At 43.3% G+C, this 20827-nt stretch overlaps 1 protein-coding gene across 2 annotated transcripts in view; it reads left to right on the top strand.

Annotated features, from left to right (window-relative positions):
• PLCE1 (phospholipase C epsilon 1) overlaps positions 1-20827 on the top strand; it is a 346840-nt gene that overhangs the window by 108294 nt on the left and 217719 nt on the right. For both annotated transcript variants that reach the window (XM_066355286.1, XM_066355285.1), the window contains exon 2: positions 14421-14709. In XM_066355286.1, coding sequence (XP_066211383.1) covers positions 14421-14709 — 289 coding nt within the window. The remainder of the gene's footprint in view (positions 1-14420; positions 14710-20827) is intronic.

Genomic DNA, 20827 nt, shown 5'->3' with positions numbered 1-20827 from the left:
AGCTTTCTAGAGTGGAAAGTTGTCTTAAGTCCTGCAGGCAAGCAGACCTGGCCTTAGAGCTCTAAACATCTAGACCAGGGGTCTCAAACTCGTGGCCTGTGGGCCGCATGCGGCCCGCCGAACAATTTTGTGCGGCCCGCAGACTAATCCACGAAGTTCAAAATATTTTGGATAAAATTAAGTAAGCCTAGGGGCCTACTTGTATTTTTCATTTCTCTAGCATCCTAGCTAGATATTAGCTTAGTTAACAGCAGTTGTGATGCGAACTACAGTTTCTGGTCGTTTTGTGACACTGAGTAAACTGCATGTACGATTGTGCTTGTTGTACTGATTTTTTTTTGTTTTCAACTGCAGTGAGAAAAGTGTTGCGTAACAGTTGCCTTTTGTAGACCTAGTGCGGCCCGCGGAACGCCTGTGATCTTGCTCTGCGGCCCACATGCTGAGTTGAGTTTGAGACCCCTGATCTAGAGTCTAGATCATTGATGCCAGGATGACCACTTGTATAGCTGGAGACAAAAAACTCACAGCTCCCTTTGCCCACTGAATCCTGGCTTATAACAACCCTGCAATAATCTCTGTTAAAGAAACCCAAGTTGCTTTCTCACTGCTCGTAGATGGTGGTGTTAAGACTCCAACATGATCAGTGTGAAGCAAGTACCAGGCTCTTTCCTCTCCACTCTGTGGCCTCTGCTCTACTGTCCCGCCCTAGCGGTTCCTGGAGGGGACCCTCAGAGAGTCTCCAGGCAAAGAGTGGAGGAAGGAAATGCAGGGATTCTCGGGTTATGACAGTCTCAACATACGACGGTCTGAGTTTATAACGCTCACTCCTATAAAATGTTTAAAAAATTTAGATGTGAGTGTTTCAGTTTACGCCATTAGCATTGTACTCACAGACTATGTGGGCGAACTAGTTTGCTTGTGTGCAGCGGAAGAACACACAGTACAGTGTACAGTGCAGTATATTTATGTCGTTTTCCTTTCTCTATGGCTGAGTTATGTTTTTATGTTCTAGATCAGGGGTCCCCAAACTTTTTACACAGGGGGCCAGTTCACTGTCCCTCAGACCGTTGGAGGGCCAGACTATAAAAAAAAACTATGAACAAATCCCTATGCACACTGCACATATCTTATTTTAAAGTAAAAAAAACAAAACTGGAATAAATACAATATTTAAAATAAAGAACAAGTAAATTTAAATCAACAAACTGACCAGTATTTCAATGGGAACTATGGGCCTGCTTTTGGCTAATAAGATGGTCAATGTCCGGTTCCATATTTGTCACTGCTAGCTGTAACAAGTGATATGATGCGCTTCTGGAGCCGTGACACATGCGTCCCGTGTCACTGGAAGTAGTACTGTACGTGAGCGATGCCGCCACATACAGGACTCCAGGAGCACAGGATGCGGATGACCACTAATGAAAGAGATGCCCCTTCCGGAAGTGCGGCGGGGGCCAGATAAATGGTCTCAGGGGGCCGCATGCGGCCCGTGGGCCGTAGTTTGGGGACCCCTGTTCTAGATTCTGGTTTTACAACTGTGTTAGGATAGGTAAGTGACTTAGGCTAGGTGTGTTTCAACTTACACCAAAATTTGAGTTACATCACTCTCATAGGAACAGAACTATGTTGTAACCCGAGGACCCCCTGTATAGTGTTGTTGGTTCAGGAGTGGTGACCCAGGGAGAAAGGGGCCTCTGGGAGCCATGAAGATAGATGGCAACACTGACCCCTGCCTAGACAAGGTGAGTGGGAATTCAGTTGGTGTATAGGAATCACACAACCTGGCCCTATGGGTTGGCCTTGGTCCCCTCCACCTGCTGTGGACACACAGCAGCCTGGGGCCACAGGATATGAGGAACGTTCTGTCCCTCACAGCTTCACATGTGCACAGCTTAGCAAGAACACTGCCCCTGAGCCCTGAGCCAGGGCGTTGCAGCCTAGGAGATTTGTGAAAGTTTGTTTTTGCCTTGCAGGGGCTTTGCTTCCATGTGATTCATTAATTGACCGGCTGCTCCTCAGAGCTGCAGGGAGCCTGGTAGTTCAGGCCATTAAATCCCTTCTGTTGGCCTAATTCACAGCCTGACATCACAAGCCTCTGCAACATAATCCATTTGTCCTGATTTGATTTCTTCTTTTCAAGAGGCTTCCTTGGCAGCCAGGTTTTCTCATTATGATATGATTCATCTGTACGGTAATTCCCATTAGAATTAGTATTTCAGACATGATTCATCTTTGGAAATATTAAGCTAGCAGCATCATTTCACAAAGGCCTGTTACCTTCACAACTACAGGGAATTTCTGCGAGAAATGCCCCCTCGTTCAGCTAGCCTTTATTCATTGTGGCCTGTGCTGTGGACTCTGAGCTAGGGACTCTGGGTAAGCTAAAGATGATAAGATGTCGCCCCTGCCCTCAGGAGCTCCAGTCCTAGAAGAAACATGACATGGATGTGAGTGTTTATGGGATGGATAATATGATAAGTGCAGTCAAAGATGAAAGGTAGTGTGTTCTCCTTAAAGTCTCAGGCAGGGGTCCTCAAACTTGAGCAGGAATCTCGATCATTTGGAAGGCTTGTTTCAGGACAGATCTTTGGGCCCAGCCCCAGAGGTTTTGATTCAGCGTGTCTGGGGTTGGGACCTGTAAGGCCAGGAGCCGCCATCGTGGCCATTCACATGCAGGTTCCCATTGGATTCGGGCAGACGATAAAGAAATGGCGGAGTCAGAGGACGGGGGGCCATCCTATTTATTGGTGTCTCACCAAGACAGGCAAACCACAAAAGAAGACAAGGGAAAAGCAGAAAACCAGCTCTTCCCATGAAGGGCAAGGAATCAGGGAAGCCCCTGCAATTGTGATAGCAGGAACTGTGTGTCCAAGCTCCTGGTCTGTCCCACTTTATAGTGTAGAAAACCAAAATCCCTTAATCCAATATACAAACAAGGAAGTCTCCGATACAAAGTCACCCATCCAAGGCATAATTGGATTCCTCATGAGAGTGCACCACCCAGATCATACAATCAGTCAAGGGTGTGGGGAAAAGCTTAGTCCCAAAACCAAACCCCAGGCCACAACGACCTGGCCTGCCCATAGCCTGTCCCCCACACCCAATATAAGTCACAAGCGAGCAAACATATATATCATATTTACAAACTTATTTGACCAACAGGGCCCAAAAGTTTGCATTTCTAACAAGTTCCCAGGTGATGAAGACGATGCTGCTCTGTGGACACACTTTGAGAACCTGGCTCTGAGGCTTCCGTTACTTCTCTATTGCCTTCAACATGCTAAGCAGTGTGTTCTGAGCTAGAGACAAAATGTTGACTAAGGCATGGTGTAAAGCCAGGAGCTACGGCCAGGGCCACTATCACAGCAGCCCGGCCCATGCAGGTTCGCATTGGATTCGGACAGTCGGTAAAGAAACAGTGGAGCCAAAAACTGATGGGCCATAGTCTTTAATCCTAGCTTGCTCTCGGCAGGCAAGTAAAAATACACACTGGGCTCCAAAACCCATTCACATTCAGTGCTCACAAAGCCACTGACTTATCCGAGTTTCCTAGAATCAAAGGTTTCTAGCTCACCAGCCTTATTCTCCTCAGTTCCCCATCTCCTTCCTTATCCCAGATACAAACTCTACACAAACTGGCATCTCACTCAGCACTCTGCCATCTTGGCTGCTTCTCCTGGCCTCCTCCACGTGGCCTTTCTCTGTTCTCTGCTCTCTCTTGCTAATCTCAGGAACCAAGAGTGCAAGCTCCCGCTCCATCCCCATTTTATAGTGTAGAAAAGCAAAATCCGTTAATCCAATATACAAACAAGGAAGTCTCTGATACAAAGTCACTTATCCAAGGCATAATTGGATTCCTCATGAGAGTGCACCACCCAGATCATACAATCAGTCAAGGGTGTGGGGAAAAGCTTAGTCCTAAAACCAAACCTTAGGCTACAACGACCTGGCCTGCTTATAGCCTGTCCCCCACACCCAATAATATCACCTGGGCAACGATATCTTTTACAAAGTGAGCATAATACATTTTATCTGCCCAACACATGGCCTCCCGCCTCCCCTCACCCCCTCCCTCAGAACTCACAGCCTGAAAGGGGAGCAAACAGTGACTCTATAGAGAAAGTGCCATTATAGAGTTTACATTGGGACCCAGAAAAGAAAAGCTTATTTTTCTCTGGAGCCCCAAGAAGGCTGCATGGAAGAGGCAAATTTGAATGCAGGGGTAAGGTGTGAATTGGAAGAAGTTACGTAGATGGGCATTTCCAGCTGTAAAATGTCCTTGGCCATCTTCTCATACTTCTTTAGATATTTCCTGCAGGAATAAAGGTGCGGCTTACTTCCTGTTGAAGCTGGTGGCATAGCTCTGGTTAATTGGCTTCGACTCTGCAAAGCCTTTATTTTTGGCTCTCTGGAGCTGTGTTTGGTCAGCGTCTCGTGCATGGTCTGAATATCCTCAGTGGAAAGGAATTCTCCACCCAGGCACTTGAATGGAATGTGGATTCAAGAGCAGAGAGAGCGATGGCTGGCTACTCAAGCCCTGCTCCGCATCCCTGCCCCTCTGGTCTCTAGCCTACCTCAGCTACCACCACGAGAACGGCTTCACCGTTCTTGTTGACTCTTCAGGGAGTTTGGCAGTTCTTCTATCATTGCGTTTTGTTTAGACACACACACACCATGAGAAATCAAGCTTTCAGCTGTGAGAAATCAAAGTTTCAGCATCTTCAATTGTCTAGAACTCTACTTTTATATTTCAAAAGTTAGGAAGGGGGCCCATGAGACCAGTCAAAGGGGTTTTCCAAAGCACAACTCTCACACTTACTCCATGAGACACGCCCCCACATTCTCATCCAGCCTATTTATAGTTACTACTAAGAAGAGACAGCTAGTATTGAATAAAAACACTAATTAAGAGAAAGGGAAGCCTGACCTGTGGTGGCGCAGTGGATAAAGCGTCAACCTGGAAATGCTGAGGTCGCCTATTCGAAACTCTGGGCTTGCCTGGTCAAGGCACATATGGGAGTTGATGCTTCCAGCTCCTCCCCACCTTCTCTCTCTGTCTCTCTCTCCTCTCTCTCTCCCTTTCTGTCTCTCTCTCTCCTCTCTAAAATGAATTAAAAAAAAAAAAAAAAGAGAAAGGGAAACAGAAGACCCTATGTGTATATACTATATTAGAGAATAATGATGATCAAAATTATCATCAAAATTAAGTTTGATTAATATCCTCCATCACCTATTTGAGAAAGCTAGGAAGTATGGGGTCATCCCAGGGTGACGCTAAGAGGGACCTTGGAGATAATGTTGGCTGAACCCTTCGTGCTAAAGAAAAGAAAACTCTGGGGGAGGGGAGTTTCTGCCACAGGGCAGAGTGTGTCTCTTCCAGTCATCATTCTCAAGCATCTACCATAATCTTTGTAATTGCAACTCAACATTTGTTGAATTAAATTCAATTAGGAGGCCCTGGCCGGTTGGCTCAGTGGTAGAGCGTCGGCCTGGCGTGTGGGGGACCCGGGTTTGATTCCCGGCCAGGGCACACAGGAGAAGCACCCATCTGCTTCTCTTACCCCCCCCCTCCTTCCTCTCTGTCTCTCTCTTCCCCTCCCGCAGCCGAGGCTCCATTGGAGCAAAGATGGCCCGGGCGCTGGGGATGGCTCCTTGGCCTCTGCGCTGGAGTGGCTCTGGTTACGGCAGAGCGATGCCCTGGAGGGGCAGAGCATCGCCCCCTGGTGGGCAGAGCATCGCCCCTGGTGGGCGTGCCGGGTGGATCCCGGTCGGGCGCATGCGGGAGTCTGTCTGACTGTCTCTCCCCGTTTCCAGCTTCAGAAAAATACAAAAAAAAAAAAAAAAAAATTCAATTAGGAGAGTGAATATATGAATTTGTATTCTGATGTTTTTTTAAGCCCCATAATCCTTTCAAATCACCATTTTTATAAAAAAAAAATCAGGGTGGAGAATAGATCTGATTAAGCCTCAACTCTATACCAATCAGTAAATGATAATGGAATAATGTGAAACTATTGGTAGATTTTTCAGACTAGGCTATGTTTGGTTAGTAGCAATGAACAGCCTCATTTGACTACAGCTATTCTGAATATTTTGTAAATATTTTTATGCCATTTCATGTGATTTCTGTGTCTGGTGTCCGAAAAAATATAGGTGGCAATAGAGTATCATCTGTGGTTTAGATGAACACAATAGATTCATGACCAAAAAAAATGGGAGGATTCTAGCCAAGTTCTTGGCAAAAATATGAAACAAGATGTTCATTAATTCAATCAATATTTATTGACAAGCTATAATTATGCCAAACACTTCTAGACACTTGGAGGTACATAAATTAAAAAAAGAAATAAAGTAATAAAGTCCTAATGAAGCTGACATTCTAGAGGGGGAGAAACAATACATAAAAAATGGAAGAGTCATTATTACAATTAGCTCTCTCTTAAAAGTGGTTTCTTTGACAACTATACTACAGGATTATCTTTTTGGTTTAGTGGTTAGCAGTGCACTGGCTTAGAGATAAGAGTCCTGATGCTGCGTCTGACTTGTGTGGACATTAGTTCCTTATTTTTAAGTAATGGTAATAGCGGGATCTCTTTCTACAGCTGTTCTGAGGTTTCAATGAAATCATGTCTCAGTGCCTGCTTTATTTTAAGCACTCAGTAAATATGGCAGTGACTGCGAGCAATAAGAGTAAATGAGGCCTGACCTGTGGTGGCGCAGTGGATAAAATGTCGACCTAGGAATGCTGAGGTCGCCGGTTCAAAACCTTGGGCTTGCCTGGTCTTTAAAAACAAAACAAACCAAAAAAAAAAAAAAAAAAGAAGTAAATAGACACCTAAGTAACAAAAATTTTTATGTTGAAATATTTTAGAATATATGCCATCAATTCTTGGACCATCATAGTTTTCTATAACTCTGACCTTAGAAAGAGAGCTGTTGAAATAGAATAAGTACAAAACTGACTCCCCTTGACAAGTATTCTCTTTGACCCCAGTAGAAGTCAAGTTAAGACAAAGTCTTTTCGCCTGATCAGGTGGTGGCGCAGTGGATAGAGCGTTGGACTGGGATGTGGAAGACCCAGGTTCAAGACCCCAAGGTCGCCAGCTTGAGCGTGAGCTCATCTAGTTTGGACAAGGCTTACCAGCTTGAGCCCAAGGTTGCTGGCTCGAGCAAGGGGTCACTTGATCTGCTGCAGCCCCGCCCCCCCCCCCCCCCCCCGTCAAGGCACATATGAGAAAGCAGTCAATGAACAACTGAAGAACTGTAACGAAGAATTGATGTTTCTCATCTCTCTCCTTTCCTGTCTGTCTGTTCCTATCTGTCCCTCTCTCCAACTGTCTCTGTCTCTCCCACAAGAAAAAAAGAAAAAGATAGTCTCTCTGGCTGTGTAGAGCAGTAGTCCCCAAACCCCGGGCCATGGACCGGTACTAATCCATGGGCCATTTGGTACCAGTCCACAGAGAAAGAATAAATAACTTACATTATTTTCGTTTTATTTCTATTTAAGTCTGAACTATGTTTTATTTTTTAAAAAATGACCAGATTCCCTCTGTTACATCCGTCTAAGACTCACTCTGACGCTTGTTTCGGTCACGTGATACATTTATCCGTCCCACCCTAAAGGCCAGTCCGTGAAAATATTTTCTGACATTAAACCGGTCCGTGGCCCAAAAAAGGTTGGGGACCACTGGTGTAGAGGACGCTTTTCTCCTGGGTGAGTGCTGTGGACATGGTGTGTCTGGCTGCCTCATGCCTTTCAATGCACCAGAGTCTTTGGTTTTGTCTCCGTCCGAATCATCCCTGTTCTCTTCAGATGTGGATGTTTGTTTTGTTTTGGGTCTAAATTCCATGTCCCAGTGCTGGTTTCTACAAGGCATCCCTCTTTGAGTCACAAGGAGCTGCAAGTGTTCTCTTACATGTTGTCCTGGCATTGCTTGCTTTCCTGCAGGTAACTTTATAATACCAAGATCTTTCTGCTCAGACATAGTACTTGCCATAATAGGAGTACTGTAATTCCATAGAGAGAATTCACTCATACTTCACAGTTGTTAAACGTAGGAGCCATGAAGAGCACTGTGTGCAACATTGTTCTGTAGCTCTCTATATAAAATCTTAAATATCTAAGAATTTTTAAATGACTAAATATAGAAACCTTGACTCCTTTTATTTCCTCATTCCCAACAACTTCAGCAAGTCCTGTGAAATTTATATCTAAAACACATTTGAACTATATATAACAGTTTGTAATTTTTACTTAACTTACTTGATCCATTTATTTACTATCTTCCTTACCCACTAAACGAAGCTTTCTTGCTCAGTGTTGGATCACCAGCCATTGGGCTTGACACAATATATATGTTTAATAAATATGAATCTATTGTTGAGTGAATTAATGGGCACATATCTGTTTGGCAAACTTAGATACCATGTTGTGACATGTTGATTTTATCTCAAAAAAGATACTGGTCAGCCCTGGCTGGTTGGCTCAGTGGTAGAGCGTCAGCCTGGCGTGCGGGGGACCTGGATTCGATTCCCGGCCAGGGCACATAAGGAGAAGCGCCCATTTGCTTCTCCACCCCCCCTCCTTCCTCTCTGTCTCTCTCTTCCCCTCCCGCAGCCAAGGCTCCATTGGAGCAAAGATAGCCCGGGCGCTGGGGATGGCTCCTTGGCCTCTGCCCCAGGCGCTAGAGTGGCTCTGGTCATGGCAGAGCGATGCCCCGGAGGGGCAGAGCATCGCCCCTTGGTGGGCATGCTGGGTGGGTCCCGGTCGGGCACATGTGGGAGTCTGTCTGACTGTCTCTCCTCGTTTCCAGCTTTGGAAAAATACAAAAAAAATAAAAATAAAAAAATAAAAAAAATAAAAAAAAGATACTGGTCTATATTGAGCAGTAGTCTGTCAAGTTTTCAGCACCTTTTATGACCACATTAAACAAGTTAGATAAAGTTTATATATTTTTTTAACCTTGTAATTTAAAACGATAAATTTTCATATAAGGAAACATTTGATCATACATTAGTCATTACTTGATTATTTTCAAAAGTAATTTAGGGTGATCATGAAAAGAATTATCATGAATAAAAACAATAATGACAGCAATATAAACATTATTTAAACCTTTTGCCAATAAGAATGGTTTCTTGACTTCTGCTGTTTGGGCTTTGGGTGTGACCTTGTTTAGTGCAATGGATAAAGTTGGACCACAGAGTTGAACAAACCTTGATGTCAATCCTGGCTTAGACTCTTACTAGCTGTGTAAAGTTAATTGTACTTCTCCACCTCTCTAGGATTACTTTCCCCATCTACCAAATGAATCGACCTCTTTGGGTTAGTGTATGGATTTAAATCTCATACAGGTAAATACTTTCCACATTGCCCAACACATCATCATTATGTCGGTTAACTTTTGCTTTGTAATGAAACACTTCCAAAACCTGGTGACCTTTTACAACAATAATTTATTTAGCTCATATTTCTGTGAATTGGCTTAGTGGTTCTCCTAGTCTGGATCAACTGATCTCTACTGGGCTCTCTCATGTATCTATGATGGCAATTTGGCAATTGAATAATCTAGATTCTAGGATGGCCTCACTGTGTGTCTGGCTATTGGTTAGACTATCGGCCAAGGTGATGGGAATGACTGGGCCATGGTCTCTCATCCTCCAGAAAACTAGCTATGGCTTCTCCACATGGTCATTAGTGCAGAGTTCCCAGAAACTGTAAGAGAGAACAAGTTTCAATGAACAAGTATTTTTCAGGACTTTGTTTGCATCACATTTACTAAATTCCCCTTGGTTCAGCAAATTCCAAGGCTGACTTAGAATCAGTGAAGCAAGTAATTTATGGCTATTTTTCTTGTTTACCACAATCATCATTGTCATCATCATCATCACAAAAACCAATATTTGTTGAGCATTGACTAAGCGGCAGGTACTGTTCTAATCTATTTTGTTTATCAAAGCTTGTAATTCTTACCACAACTTTATGAGGCAGAAATGACTGTATCTCCACACTGGAGAAAAGGAAACAGAGGCACAGAATAGCAAAGTAAACTGTCCAAGGGAAGGAGGGGAGCTAGAATTCAAACCAACACTCCACAGCAACACTCACAATGATTGTTCTATACTGCCTCCTCTTCCCATTCTATATATGTAGAATTTTCCATGATTACTTTTTTTTAAGTGGATGAGCTAATTAGTGGTTATAGCCTGATTTTAATATGTTCCCTGAAGTTTCCATGTCTACCACCACGTCATCCACATTTCAGCATTTTTTTAAGAAGCACCTTGAATTCGGCTTATCCAGTATTTGTTTCACTAGTGTGTGTTAGTCCATATCTTGGAAGATCCTTGTGATCTTTTTCTGGTCTTTGTGTATGGGGTGTTAGCAATGGTTATGGCAGCTTAGAGCTTTATTCTTAGAGCTCTTCCATCTTTTATTTCATCAGACAAGTTTGGGAATGTGGAAAGTGGCTGATAGTAACGCTGAATGATTACTTAATACGTACATAGCATTTATATATGTATATAAATGCTGAGCTGCAACATCCCTTGAGAGCAGAGACCATGGCTTTCTCTCTGCCTCCCTGGCAGCTAGCACAGGGAGGAGCACACAGATGACACAATGTGGGGAGTTCAGTACATGTTGTATATGTTTATTGTATGTTTTTATAGCCATGTCCATATCCCATTAAGGCAAGAGTCACAAACACATATAATAATGGTGACCAGATATTGGCCAGGTGTGATTACTAGAGAGTGGTGGGGACTGGTGCCAGCTGGAGAACTTGTGCCCCATCTAAGGTCTAGTCCTTCACACCATATGGCGGTACTTAGTGTTGCCAGATTCTTTCATTTATCAGAAGGTGCTATAACTTTAGACATGTATATAAACTTTCCTGATTTCTAAACAGTCTATGTCGATGAAGCAGATCTTTGGGGCAAATCTGGCCCACTGCCAGTCAATTTATGACCCTTGACATTAGGCACTTGTTGGCACTTCTCTATTGCATTACAACTATCCTGAAGGCCCGAGGAGGAAGGGGAGCCACAGAAGAAAACAGATGGGGCAGTGAGGTGATAGTAGAGGCAGGACTTCAAGAAAGGTGGGTAATTGTCTGTTTCGGCAGATCCACAGAGTTCAAGGAAATGAGAATAGAAAAGGCTGTTCGATTAGAGCAAATTTTTTTAGTGCAATACTATATTCATGGGCTGTAAGTTCTTAAAAAAAATTATGGTCAATTAACACGAGTATGAGTAATAATCATTCAGTTAAGCAAAATGAAATAGATTTCTTCACTCTAAACCTTTCAATTGTCTTTTATATATAATATATATTCAATGAGAGGAGGGGAGGCAGAGACAGACCCCCACATGCACCCCAACCAAGCCTGGCAAGCCCACTAGGAGGCGATGCTCTGCCCATTTCGGGTGTTGCTCTGTTTCTCAGCAACTGAGCTCTTAGTACCTGAGGCAGAGGCCATGGAGTCATCCTCAGTGCCTGGGGCCAACTCGCTCCAGTCAAAGCCATGGCTGCAGAAAAGAAAGAGAGAGAGAGAAGTAAGAGGGGGAGAGGTAGTGAAGCCGATGGTCACTTCTCCTGTGTGCCCTAACTGGGAATCGAACCTGGGACATCCGCATGCTGGCCCAATGCTCTACCACTGAACCAACAGGCCAGAGCCAATTGTCTTTAATAGACTACTCACAAAAATTAGAGGATATTTCAAAATGAATATCAAGTGATAAAATGCCCCCTAATTTTTTTGAGCAGTATATTTTAATATGCGCTGTAAATCTTCAAAAGAGCTATTTATTTTGTCAAACTTACATGATCAAAGAGTTCTTATTTCATGCAGCTTCTCTAGATCTAATGATTTGAGGAAAGTCCTTTGGGAAAGCAGGGTAAGGGACTGAATAAGACATTGGGAATCTCTGAAGGCATTACATGTATGTGGAAACTGGAATGAATAACATAATGAGTGAGGGCATCTGAGCCAATGGAAGAGCTTGGCAAGAAAGAAACTACATCTACTCATTAGTAACTAAGAACTGTAAGCACATTAATCATTATAAAGTAAAACCTTCTTAGCATTGTTCCTCTGCTAAAACAAATAAACCAAACAACAACAAAAATGAAGACTTCTCACCTCTGATGAGGCAACCTCTTCATTTGACATTCAAGACTGTCCTTTACCAGGCCGCCTGACCCTTCTCATTTCTCCTCTGCTCTAAATGCCCCTGGGACACATACATACATTTCTGCTTACCATGTGAGTTGCCTCCCCCATCTGCTCCAGTTAGAGCCATGCCTGTTTTCCAAGGCATGGCTAAAACCTGCTTTTCCTCTGAAGCCTTCTTTAGCTGTCAGACCTCACAGTGGATTCTTTTCCCCGGACTTCTAGAACACTTACTTTTGAAGGACTTGTTTGAGACTTAGTGTGTTGGAGATTGTCTGTATGATTTGGAGCTGAGAGAAGAAGAGCGTGTCCTGAGCTCTACCTCTCACAATACACCCAAATTAGGTTAGGATGATATTATCCAGAGGCACATGAGAGCGAGGGTGTAACCCCATCGTGGTGCATTTCGTAGACTATGCTCTGTTGTTTCACAACCATCTTCTGAGGATAGAGTTCATTCTCTTCTTGCCCCATAGTAATGGCCACCATTTTTAGGTACCAAGCTGTGCACTTTACATTGTCATCTTGGAGAATCGCACAACATCTTAAGAAGGGGCCTTAGTGTCCCCATTTTACAGAAGGAGAGAACTGTCTCTAAACGTTCAACACAGCTTGCTTATGCTCGTTTCCAGCTCTCTAGCTGGTCAAGGTAGAGCTAGGTGTCCAACCCCATACACCTGATGGCAAAGCCTGGGAGCTCTTTCTGTCCCAGCACACCATCTCCAAGGCCACACTGGCCACCAGAAATTTAATGAAGAGAAAGCCAAAGAATTCACATTTTCCACTCAAGAGAGAAGTATATAGCAATAGGTAGAGAAAAGCACCGTAGCAACCTAACCAGGATCAGTCTGGCTTGAATACTAGGGGTGTGGTAGGTCCATTCTAGGGTCCTAAGGACTTTGCACAGCTCAACAGGAGTCTCTTGAGTCCCTGTGGGCCTTGGCTGGTTAAGGTGAGATTGGAGTGTGCAGTATCATGGGGCACACGGGTGGACTGGAGGGTACAGGAGGACCTTCTCTTCCCTGAGGGGTGACTTCCTTTTTCATCCTACTATGAACTCTTTTGCTTATTGACCGTGAACTCTTTCGGGGAAAAGCTGTCTTATTTACTCAGGCCTGACACATAACTGGTATATAAGCACATCATGATTATTTGTTGATTTGATGAGTGAATAATAAGACAACTACAGCAAGGTCCTCAAGGTGGCATGATTTTAAAAAAAAAAAAAAACAACAATATAGTTTACCTTTATTCCACCATCGGAGAGCTAGATTAATTCACTCCATGTTATGTTTCTTCCCTGTTGTTTACACACTACCCAGAAGTTTCTGGCTTCCCAGGGACCTTGGTAAAACCCAAAACCTCCCTCACCATTTGCAGGCCTCATCTTCTAAATTAGACTGGGAAATCCTGCAGTACAAGAGCTATGTGTTCCTCTTTGCCCAGGCCCCACATCTTTTAACACTGTCCCTCACACGGAGCAAGATCTATAGAAATGCATGTTGAATGATTGCTTTGGAATGGGTTGGAATTATGGTTGGTAACCTTTCCTAATAGGTCAATTTTTTTGAGATAATTCTTGGTAAATTTAGGTTATAAAGGGGAAAGAAAATCAAGATAGTGACAGAGACAGAAAAGGAAAAATGGGCAGGATCAGTTCAATGGATGTGGGAACTGAAGAAGGAGGAAGAGGAAAAAGGATTCAAAGATTTGATCCAAGCTGATAAATGAAGGTTTGTGACCAAGAGAGAAATACAGAATTTTTCCTTTCCCATGACCCTCTCATTCTTACTTTTGTTTGAGCACGGAGGAAAGATTCCTCATAAATGTCAGGTTGAAGTAATTCTTGGGGGCAGACAGACCTAGGACAGTCACATTAGAGAGTCCAAAAGGACAAGAAGGAAAGAATTGGCAATGTCCCTCTGCAGAAGAGCTTTGCTTTGCTGAGGAGGAGGAGGAGGAGAAGAAATTTGAGCTGAATATATTTCTGGTTGGTACAACTTGTAAGCGCTCTGTTTGATAGCAGGGTTGTTTGAATGGCCTATTTCAAAACTACACATAGCTTTCCCAAATAAACGGTGTCTGTAGAATGTTCAGGTTAATACATGAGCCCAGTGCTCAAAAGTGTTTGTGCTTAGAGCGACTGAGCCTTCTTTCTTAATAAGTCATCTTGGCATTTTGTCAACAAGTTAATTTGCTTTTCTAAGAAACTAGATTAATACTTCCTGTACTTTGTGCTATTCACAGATCTACAATGCAGTGAGAAGGGGAGAAGAAACAGAAGATACAATTGGATCTCTTCTCCATTTCTTCCCAAAGCTCCCAGCCTCTGAGACAGCCCATGAAAGAATTAACATTGGTCCCTGCTTAAAGCATTGTGTCCGAGACACCATATGTGACTATCGTGCCACGCTCCAAAGGACTTCCATATCTCAGTACATCACCGGTTCTCTCCTAGAAGCAACCACATCTTTAGGAGCAAGGAGTGGCCTTCTCAGTACTTTCGGAGGATCCACCGGACGAATGATGCTGAAAGGTATGTATGAAATTCACCTTTTTTTTAATTGATTTTAGCAAGAGAGGAAGGGAGAGACAGAGAGACAGAGAGAGACAGAGACAGGAAACTCACTGTTCCTGTATGTGCCCTGACCGGGGATCGAACCAGCAACCTCTGCAATACAGGATGATGCTCTAACCAACCAAGCTATCTGGACAGGGCTGAAATTTCACATTTCACTTTTAACTTTTTGTCTTTGAGTGCAGAAAAGAATCTAAGTTTACATATACAGTATACACGTCCAGATGAAAAATCGAGGTCACTTATCAGCAACTTGAAATAAAGGGAATATAAAACGGCAGCACTTTTGTCAAAATCCCTGAAGGTGTAAATAATAGTCCATAAAGCATTAAGATTTAAAAATTTTTTTCAAGTGAAGCAAATGATTACAAATCTATCTTCACTTTGTTTATGTTGTTCAGACGGGTGCTTGCTCCCAGTGGTAGTCCGTGACAGATGTCCATTACTGTGATAAGATGCTCGTAAACAAGTGTGGTTGCAGTGAAAACGGTGGTCAGGAAGAGAATGAAGTAATTCTGCTTCCTACAAAGAACCATTAGGTTCATGTTGACTGGAAAAGCCAAAGGCCATCTTCTAATTACTTCCATCTAAAAAGATAGCTCGGGCCCTGGCCGGTTGGCTCAGCAGTAGAGCATCGGCCTGGCGTGCGGGGGACCCAGGTTCGATTCCCGGCCAGGGCACACAGGAGAAGCACCCATTTGCTTCTCCACCCTCCACCCCCCTCCTTCCTCCCTGTCTTTCTCTTCCCCTCCTGCAGCCAAGGCTCCATTGGAGCAAAGATGGCCCGGGCGCTGGGGATGGCTCCTTGGCCTCTGCCCCAGGCGCTAGAGTGGCAACAGAGCGACGCCCCGGAGGGGCAGAGCATCGCCCCCTGGTGGGCAGAGTGTTGCCCCTGGTGGGCGTGCCGGGTGGATCCCGGTCAGGCGCTTGCGGGAGTCTGTCTGACTGTCTCTCCCCGTTTCCAGCTTCAGAAAAATACAAAAATAAAATAAAATAAAATAAAAAGATAGCTCGGCATTCTCCTGAAAAATGAGAGCCAATGGAAAATGGGGTCCCTTAATATCAGAACTTCTCAGCTGCTTCCCACGAGTAGCAGACAGCAGGTCAGAAATGTCAGTGCAGCAGACCTCGGAGATTTGCGCACTGCACAGCTGTCACAACCTGCTTGGCAGCCTTCCCTGGCAGGAAGCTGCCAGCCAGACGGGGACCACGTAGAGCAGCTTTCCAATGACTGGGGGCTGCCAAGAGCTTGACCTGACGTCCGGCCATTTCTCCCAAGGAGAGCAGCTCTCGTCCCTCCTCAGCAAGCCCCAGACCTGTGACCACCAGGCCAGTGACCTTCCTCCTTGACCCTTGGCCTCCCCACCACTCCACACATACACACACCCTGGGCAGACTGAGAAGCGATGTGCACCTCCCTGAACCATTGGGGGCCATGTCTCTCTGTTTCCTGGAGTCACCTTAATGCTTGTGGATTGGTTATAAATGATGAGGGAACAAAAACAAAAGATGTGCCAATGTTTTTCATTCACTCAACCTATGTGTTTTTGAACCCCTACTGGGTGCTAGGTGCTGGGTAGGGAACAAAACGCAGTTCCTGCCCTTGTCGAGCTTATAGTCCCTAGGTGGCAGGCAGTTTCCCCTTGCACGGGATTCAAGATTTCTCTACTCTGATATGGCTCCTGGTGTCTGCCAAGCTTGTGTTCTCCGTCAGTACTCTTTCTGCGAGGCTGGGCTGAGATCGGCATGTGGAGCTGGCGTTGCTTCAGTGCTTATAACTCTGTGAGAGGATCTCAGCCTGTGAGTTAATCAACTCTGTTTGATCAGATGCCCACTCTGTGCCCAGCAGGGTGTAGGTATTATTGGAGAGCCAAGTGAAGTACAAGTCAATTTACTGGCCTTTAAGTTGCTTCTGATCCTAACGAGGAGGCCAGATTTGCATGCATCAGGTATTCAGAGAATAATATGAGACTGCAGAGAGTTAAGTGCCAAGTAATGCGGAAGCAGCTCTAAATATTCAAAGAGTTTGAAGAGGGAGTTAGTATTCGATGTGACAGATGGGTTGGCCTGAAACATGAAGCCTCAAACAAACAAAGTCAATGAAAGCTGCTTTCTTTCTTCTCTATTAATGGCAAAAGAACACGTCTCCAAGACCAAGGCAAGCTGCCTCCAATCTTACACAGACCTTTGGGGAGAAGAAAGGCGGCTGCTGGTTAGTGTGTCTGTGCCCTGAGAGTAACTGGATCTCAGTTGCTATTTGCACTTCCTGTTCAGAACTTCATCGATGAACATTCCCAGCTCTGGGACTCCTTGGACCTTATCCAACGAGTTATCTCTCAGTTGGTATTTGATGCAAAGGTTGGGAGTTTCTTTGTTTTGCAGCTCTGTGCCAGTTTCTGATACACCCTGTAGGTAGCGTCTGCTGAATAATACAATTAGCTGGTGGCTCTGCTCCAGGCTTACTTCTGTAGCTCTGGCTTGTTCTCCTGGAAAACTTTTTTAACTTCAGTGCCCTCACTATGGGGTTTTCAAAGTCTCTTATGTACCATGAAACATGTTTTTCAACATGTGGAAGAAAATGCATCAAAAATTATATGGATGGTTGAAGTCATGGAGTGTTTATAAGATCTATAGGTTCAGCATATCGACTAGTTGGGTCTTGAACTGTGTTGGCTGTATACTCTGGCAGGGGGTCTGGATAACAGGTTGACTGCTGTGACTTGGTTGTCTGATTATCTTCTTGTTCACTGTGTGCCCTGTGGCATTGAGCTGGCCACCGCTTTCAGCTATGTATTGCTAGTGAAAATCTATGGGAAGCATACAACACACACTCAGTCCCCAGTTTACAAAGGCTTACCTCCCAGCAGGTCAAATCTCAGGAGCTGTGTGCAACTTAGAACACTTTCCTAGAGAACAGTATTAAATGTTGTGATTTGGTTCACAGACTCTAGTTCACAAAAGCCCCTTTAACACATAACACAGTTGAAATCTGCACACCTCTCATGGAATAAAGAGAAAAACACCATTTTTAGAATACTGAGTATCAGCCTCCAAGAAAAAAGCAATACAAGTGAGTTAAAATACATTTTTTGTTGAAGGGAAATAATTTTAACTAAGATGATAGAAAGTTAAATTTAAACTCATATGGAGATTTTGAAAAGAACTTTAGGCCATTTCAGAGATTTTAGATGTGGGCATCTGTAGCTCTTGTGTTACGGTTTATGACATATAGAAACTCATACCTATATGAAAGAAGCAGAAAATTATCCCAGTAACTTATCCTTTCTTTCTTTCTTCTTTTTTTTTCTTTTTAAATGAGAGGCTTATAAATGGAATGAAGAAGGGAAGAGGGGGTCAGGAAAGAGTTTAAAAATTATTTCCCAGAGGGAAAGGGTAAGGAAGAAGGTGAAAAAGACTGACCTTTTCCATGAGAGAGATCATGTTTGACGTAAATTAAATGGAGTTGGAAAGGTAAAGAAAAAGGAGGGAAGAGACAAATTCTGGATGATTCCATTTATATGAAGTACTCAGAATAGTCAAAATCATCGAGACAAAGGAAAAAGGTGGTTGCCATGGGCTGGTGGGAGGGGGATGGGAGTTAGTGTTTAATGAGTATAAAGTTTCCATTTCAAGATGGAAAGAGTTCTGGAGATGTATTTAATACTACTGAACTGTACACTTAAAAATAGTTAAGATGCTGAATTTTATGTTATCTGTATGTTAGCACCAAAAAAAAAAAAAATCAGAAAATTTAAAAAGGAGGAGAAACATGTTATTTGATCTCAGGTCTATCAAGACGTTAGAAAGAACTGAAGTTGTCAAAGAGAAATATGAAGGCAGCTTTTCATGTTACTTCTTGGTGGCTCAAGTCAACTTGTCTCCTGGAAGTGGTTATGATTACAAGATGAAGGTTAGAGCAGCCTGCAGTAGGTGAGAATGGGAGAAGGAACTATCCAACCAGTTGTCCATTATTCACAACACATTCACAGGTCAGGAACTGGCACCTCAGGATTGATTGGCCAGAGTACTACAGCCTTGCAGCCTGATCGTAGTCGACAGAATTCTGCTAACTCTTTAACATTTCCTTGAGCTTGCTTACCTCCCGTGGTACCAGGGACTCTAGAAAAGACAGCCAATTATCAGTACAGGACATTCCCAGTTTTATGCCTTCAGGACCACCAGGGATGATCTGTCTACTAAGTTCAAAGCTTGCCAAATAATGAGAAACATTTTCTGGTATGAAGCAGTGATCATCAAAGCTGCGTCCTTGATTACAAGGGTATGCTTGTTTTCATTTCTCAAAATGGAAAATGGAGAGCTTACACTATTCTGGCAGGGACTTCCACTAGTTTAAATACAATGAAGGCCTTTCTGCTTCCTGTCTGGATCCCCTGCTCCCTATTAGCCAATGCTAGACACCCAGGACCGACTCTGTATAGCAGTGGTAGTCAAAAGAATTGTTGACTTCAGTAGTCAGGAAGAAGTTGTCTAAATCTATCATCTGTTTTTGTTTCTTGAATTTTTTTCTAATGTACTACCTACTAAAAATTACGAAAGCAAAATAAAATAGGAGCGAAAAGAGCAAGATAATTGGTAGTAATATAAAGCACTGTAATAGCAAAATTAGAAAAATTAGTGATAAGGAAGAGGATTTTCAGCATAAGGTAGCTAAGTGTTTTCAAATGTGCATATGGTATCCACCAATGAAATATATTTACTACATTAAACTCAATTTTTCCTTCTCAAATTGTTGCTAAGTAAGTTTGTAAATTAAAGGATTAAATATTGATGTATAACCAGGACAAAGCTTAGTTTCCTATATTTAAATTATGTAGTAGAAAAGAAAATTCCACCGTTCATATTTAACCAGTTTGAGTGCATATTTGTATAGGTATAAAATAGCTATATTAAAGTTATTGGTCATATATTGATTGTAACTAGAATATTAATATGAAAACAAAAAGTATCCTATACATATTTAATATTGTTACTTGAAAACAGAATACTTTGTTTTTGATAGAAAGGTCTAAAATTTTTTCAACGTATTTTCTTTTACTGCAATAAGCATATTTTATTTCTGTCTTTTTTTTTTAAGTTAATACTTCTGAGTATAAACAGTAAGTCGTAATAGGAATATACACACACATTTGAACTAGGTGCCTGTACCTCATAAATAATTTAGTTTATAAAGGCTGTCTTAGTTGACTTCCCTGTAATCAAAACACTCTTTACATGCCTACTAGGCAGGGAAAGGCGTATGCATAATTCTAATTCCGAGTCAGTGATAGAGTCAATACTTGACGTCCTTATTGTGAGTTGACTTATGTCCCCTGAAAGAGATCTATTGAAGTCCTAACCCCAGTACTTATGAATGCGACCTTATTTGGAAATAAGGTCTTGGCAGATGTAATTAAAATTCAAATGAAATCATTTTCAGTTAGAGCAAGGCCTAAACCCAGTGACTGGCTTTCCTTACTAGAACAGAAGAGGCATAGGGACAGCCATGTTTTAGTGAACACCGTGTGGTAGGTGAGGCAGAGACTGGGTGTTGCAGCTGCAAGCCAAAGACTGTCAAGGACTGCTAGCTACCGCCAGAAGCCAGGAAGAGGCAAGGAAAGATTCTAACCAGAATCTCAGAGGAAACATGTCTCTCTCTTCCCCTCCCGCAGCTGGGGCTCCATTGGAGCAAAGATGGCCCAGGCGCTGGGGATGGTTCCTTGGCCCTACCCACACTTTGATTTTTTACCTCTAGCCTCTAGAATTGTGAGAGAATAAAGTTCTTTTGTTTTATACCGTCTCAGTGGTGTAGTTTGTTACAGCAGCACCAGGAAACTAAGACCGTTCTTTTGATAGTCTTGTGAGGAAGAAATTATTAGCACCAGGAAACTGAAGCTTGGAGAGATGAAGTGACTGGCCCAAGGTCACACACTCGTGTGTGCAGCCAACCCAGACCAAGCTTTCCCAAGGCCCGTTTGCACAGCTGTGATGAGGCCATGTTTACAGCTCTCCATGAACATTGTCTATTCCTGCCTGGCTTTAACTGTCTCTGGGCTTTTCTGTTCCCAAGGTCGAATTG

Source organism: Saccopteryx leptura, chromosome 13 (genome assembly GCF_036850995.1).
Source record: "Saccopteryx leptura isolate mSacLep1 chromosome 13, mSacLep1_pri_phased_curated, whole genome shotgun sequence".
NCBI lineage: Eukaryota > Metazoa > Chordata > Mammalia > Chiroptera > Emballonuridae > Saccopteryx > Saccopteryx leptura.
The sequence above is the reverse complement of the archived record's forward strand: the minus strand, read 5'-3'. Positions and strand labels throughout refer to the sequence as shown.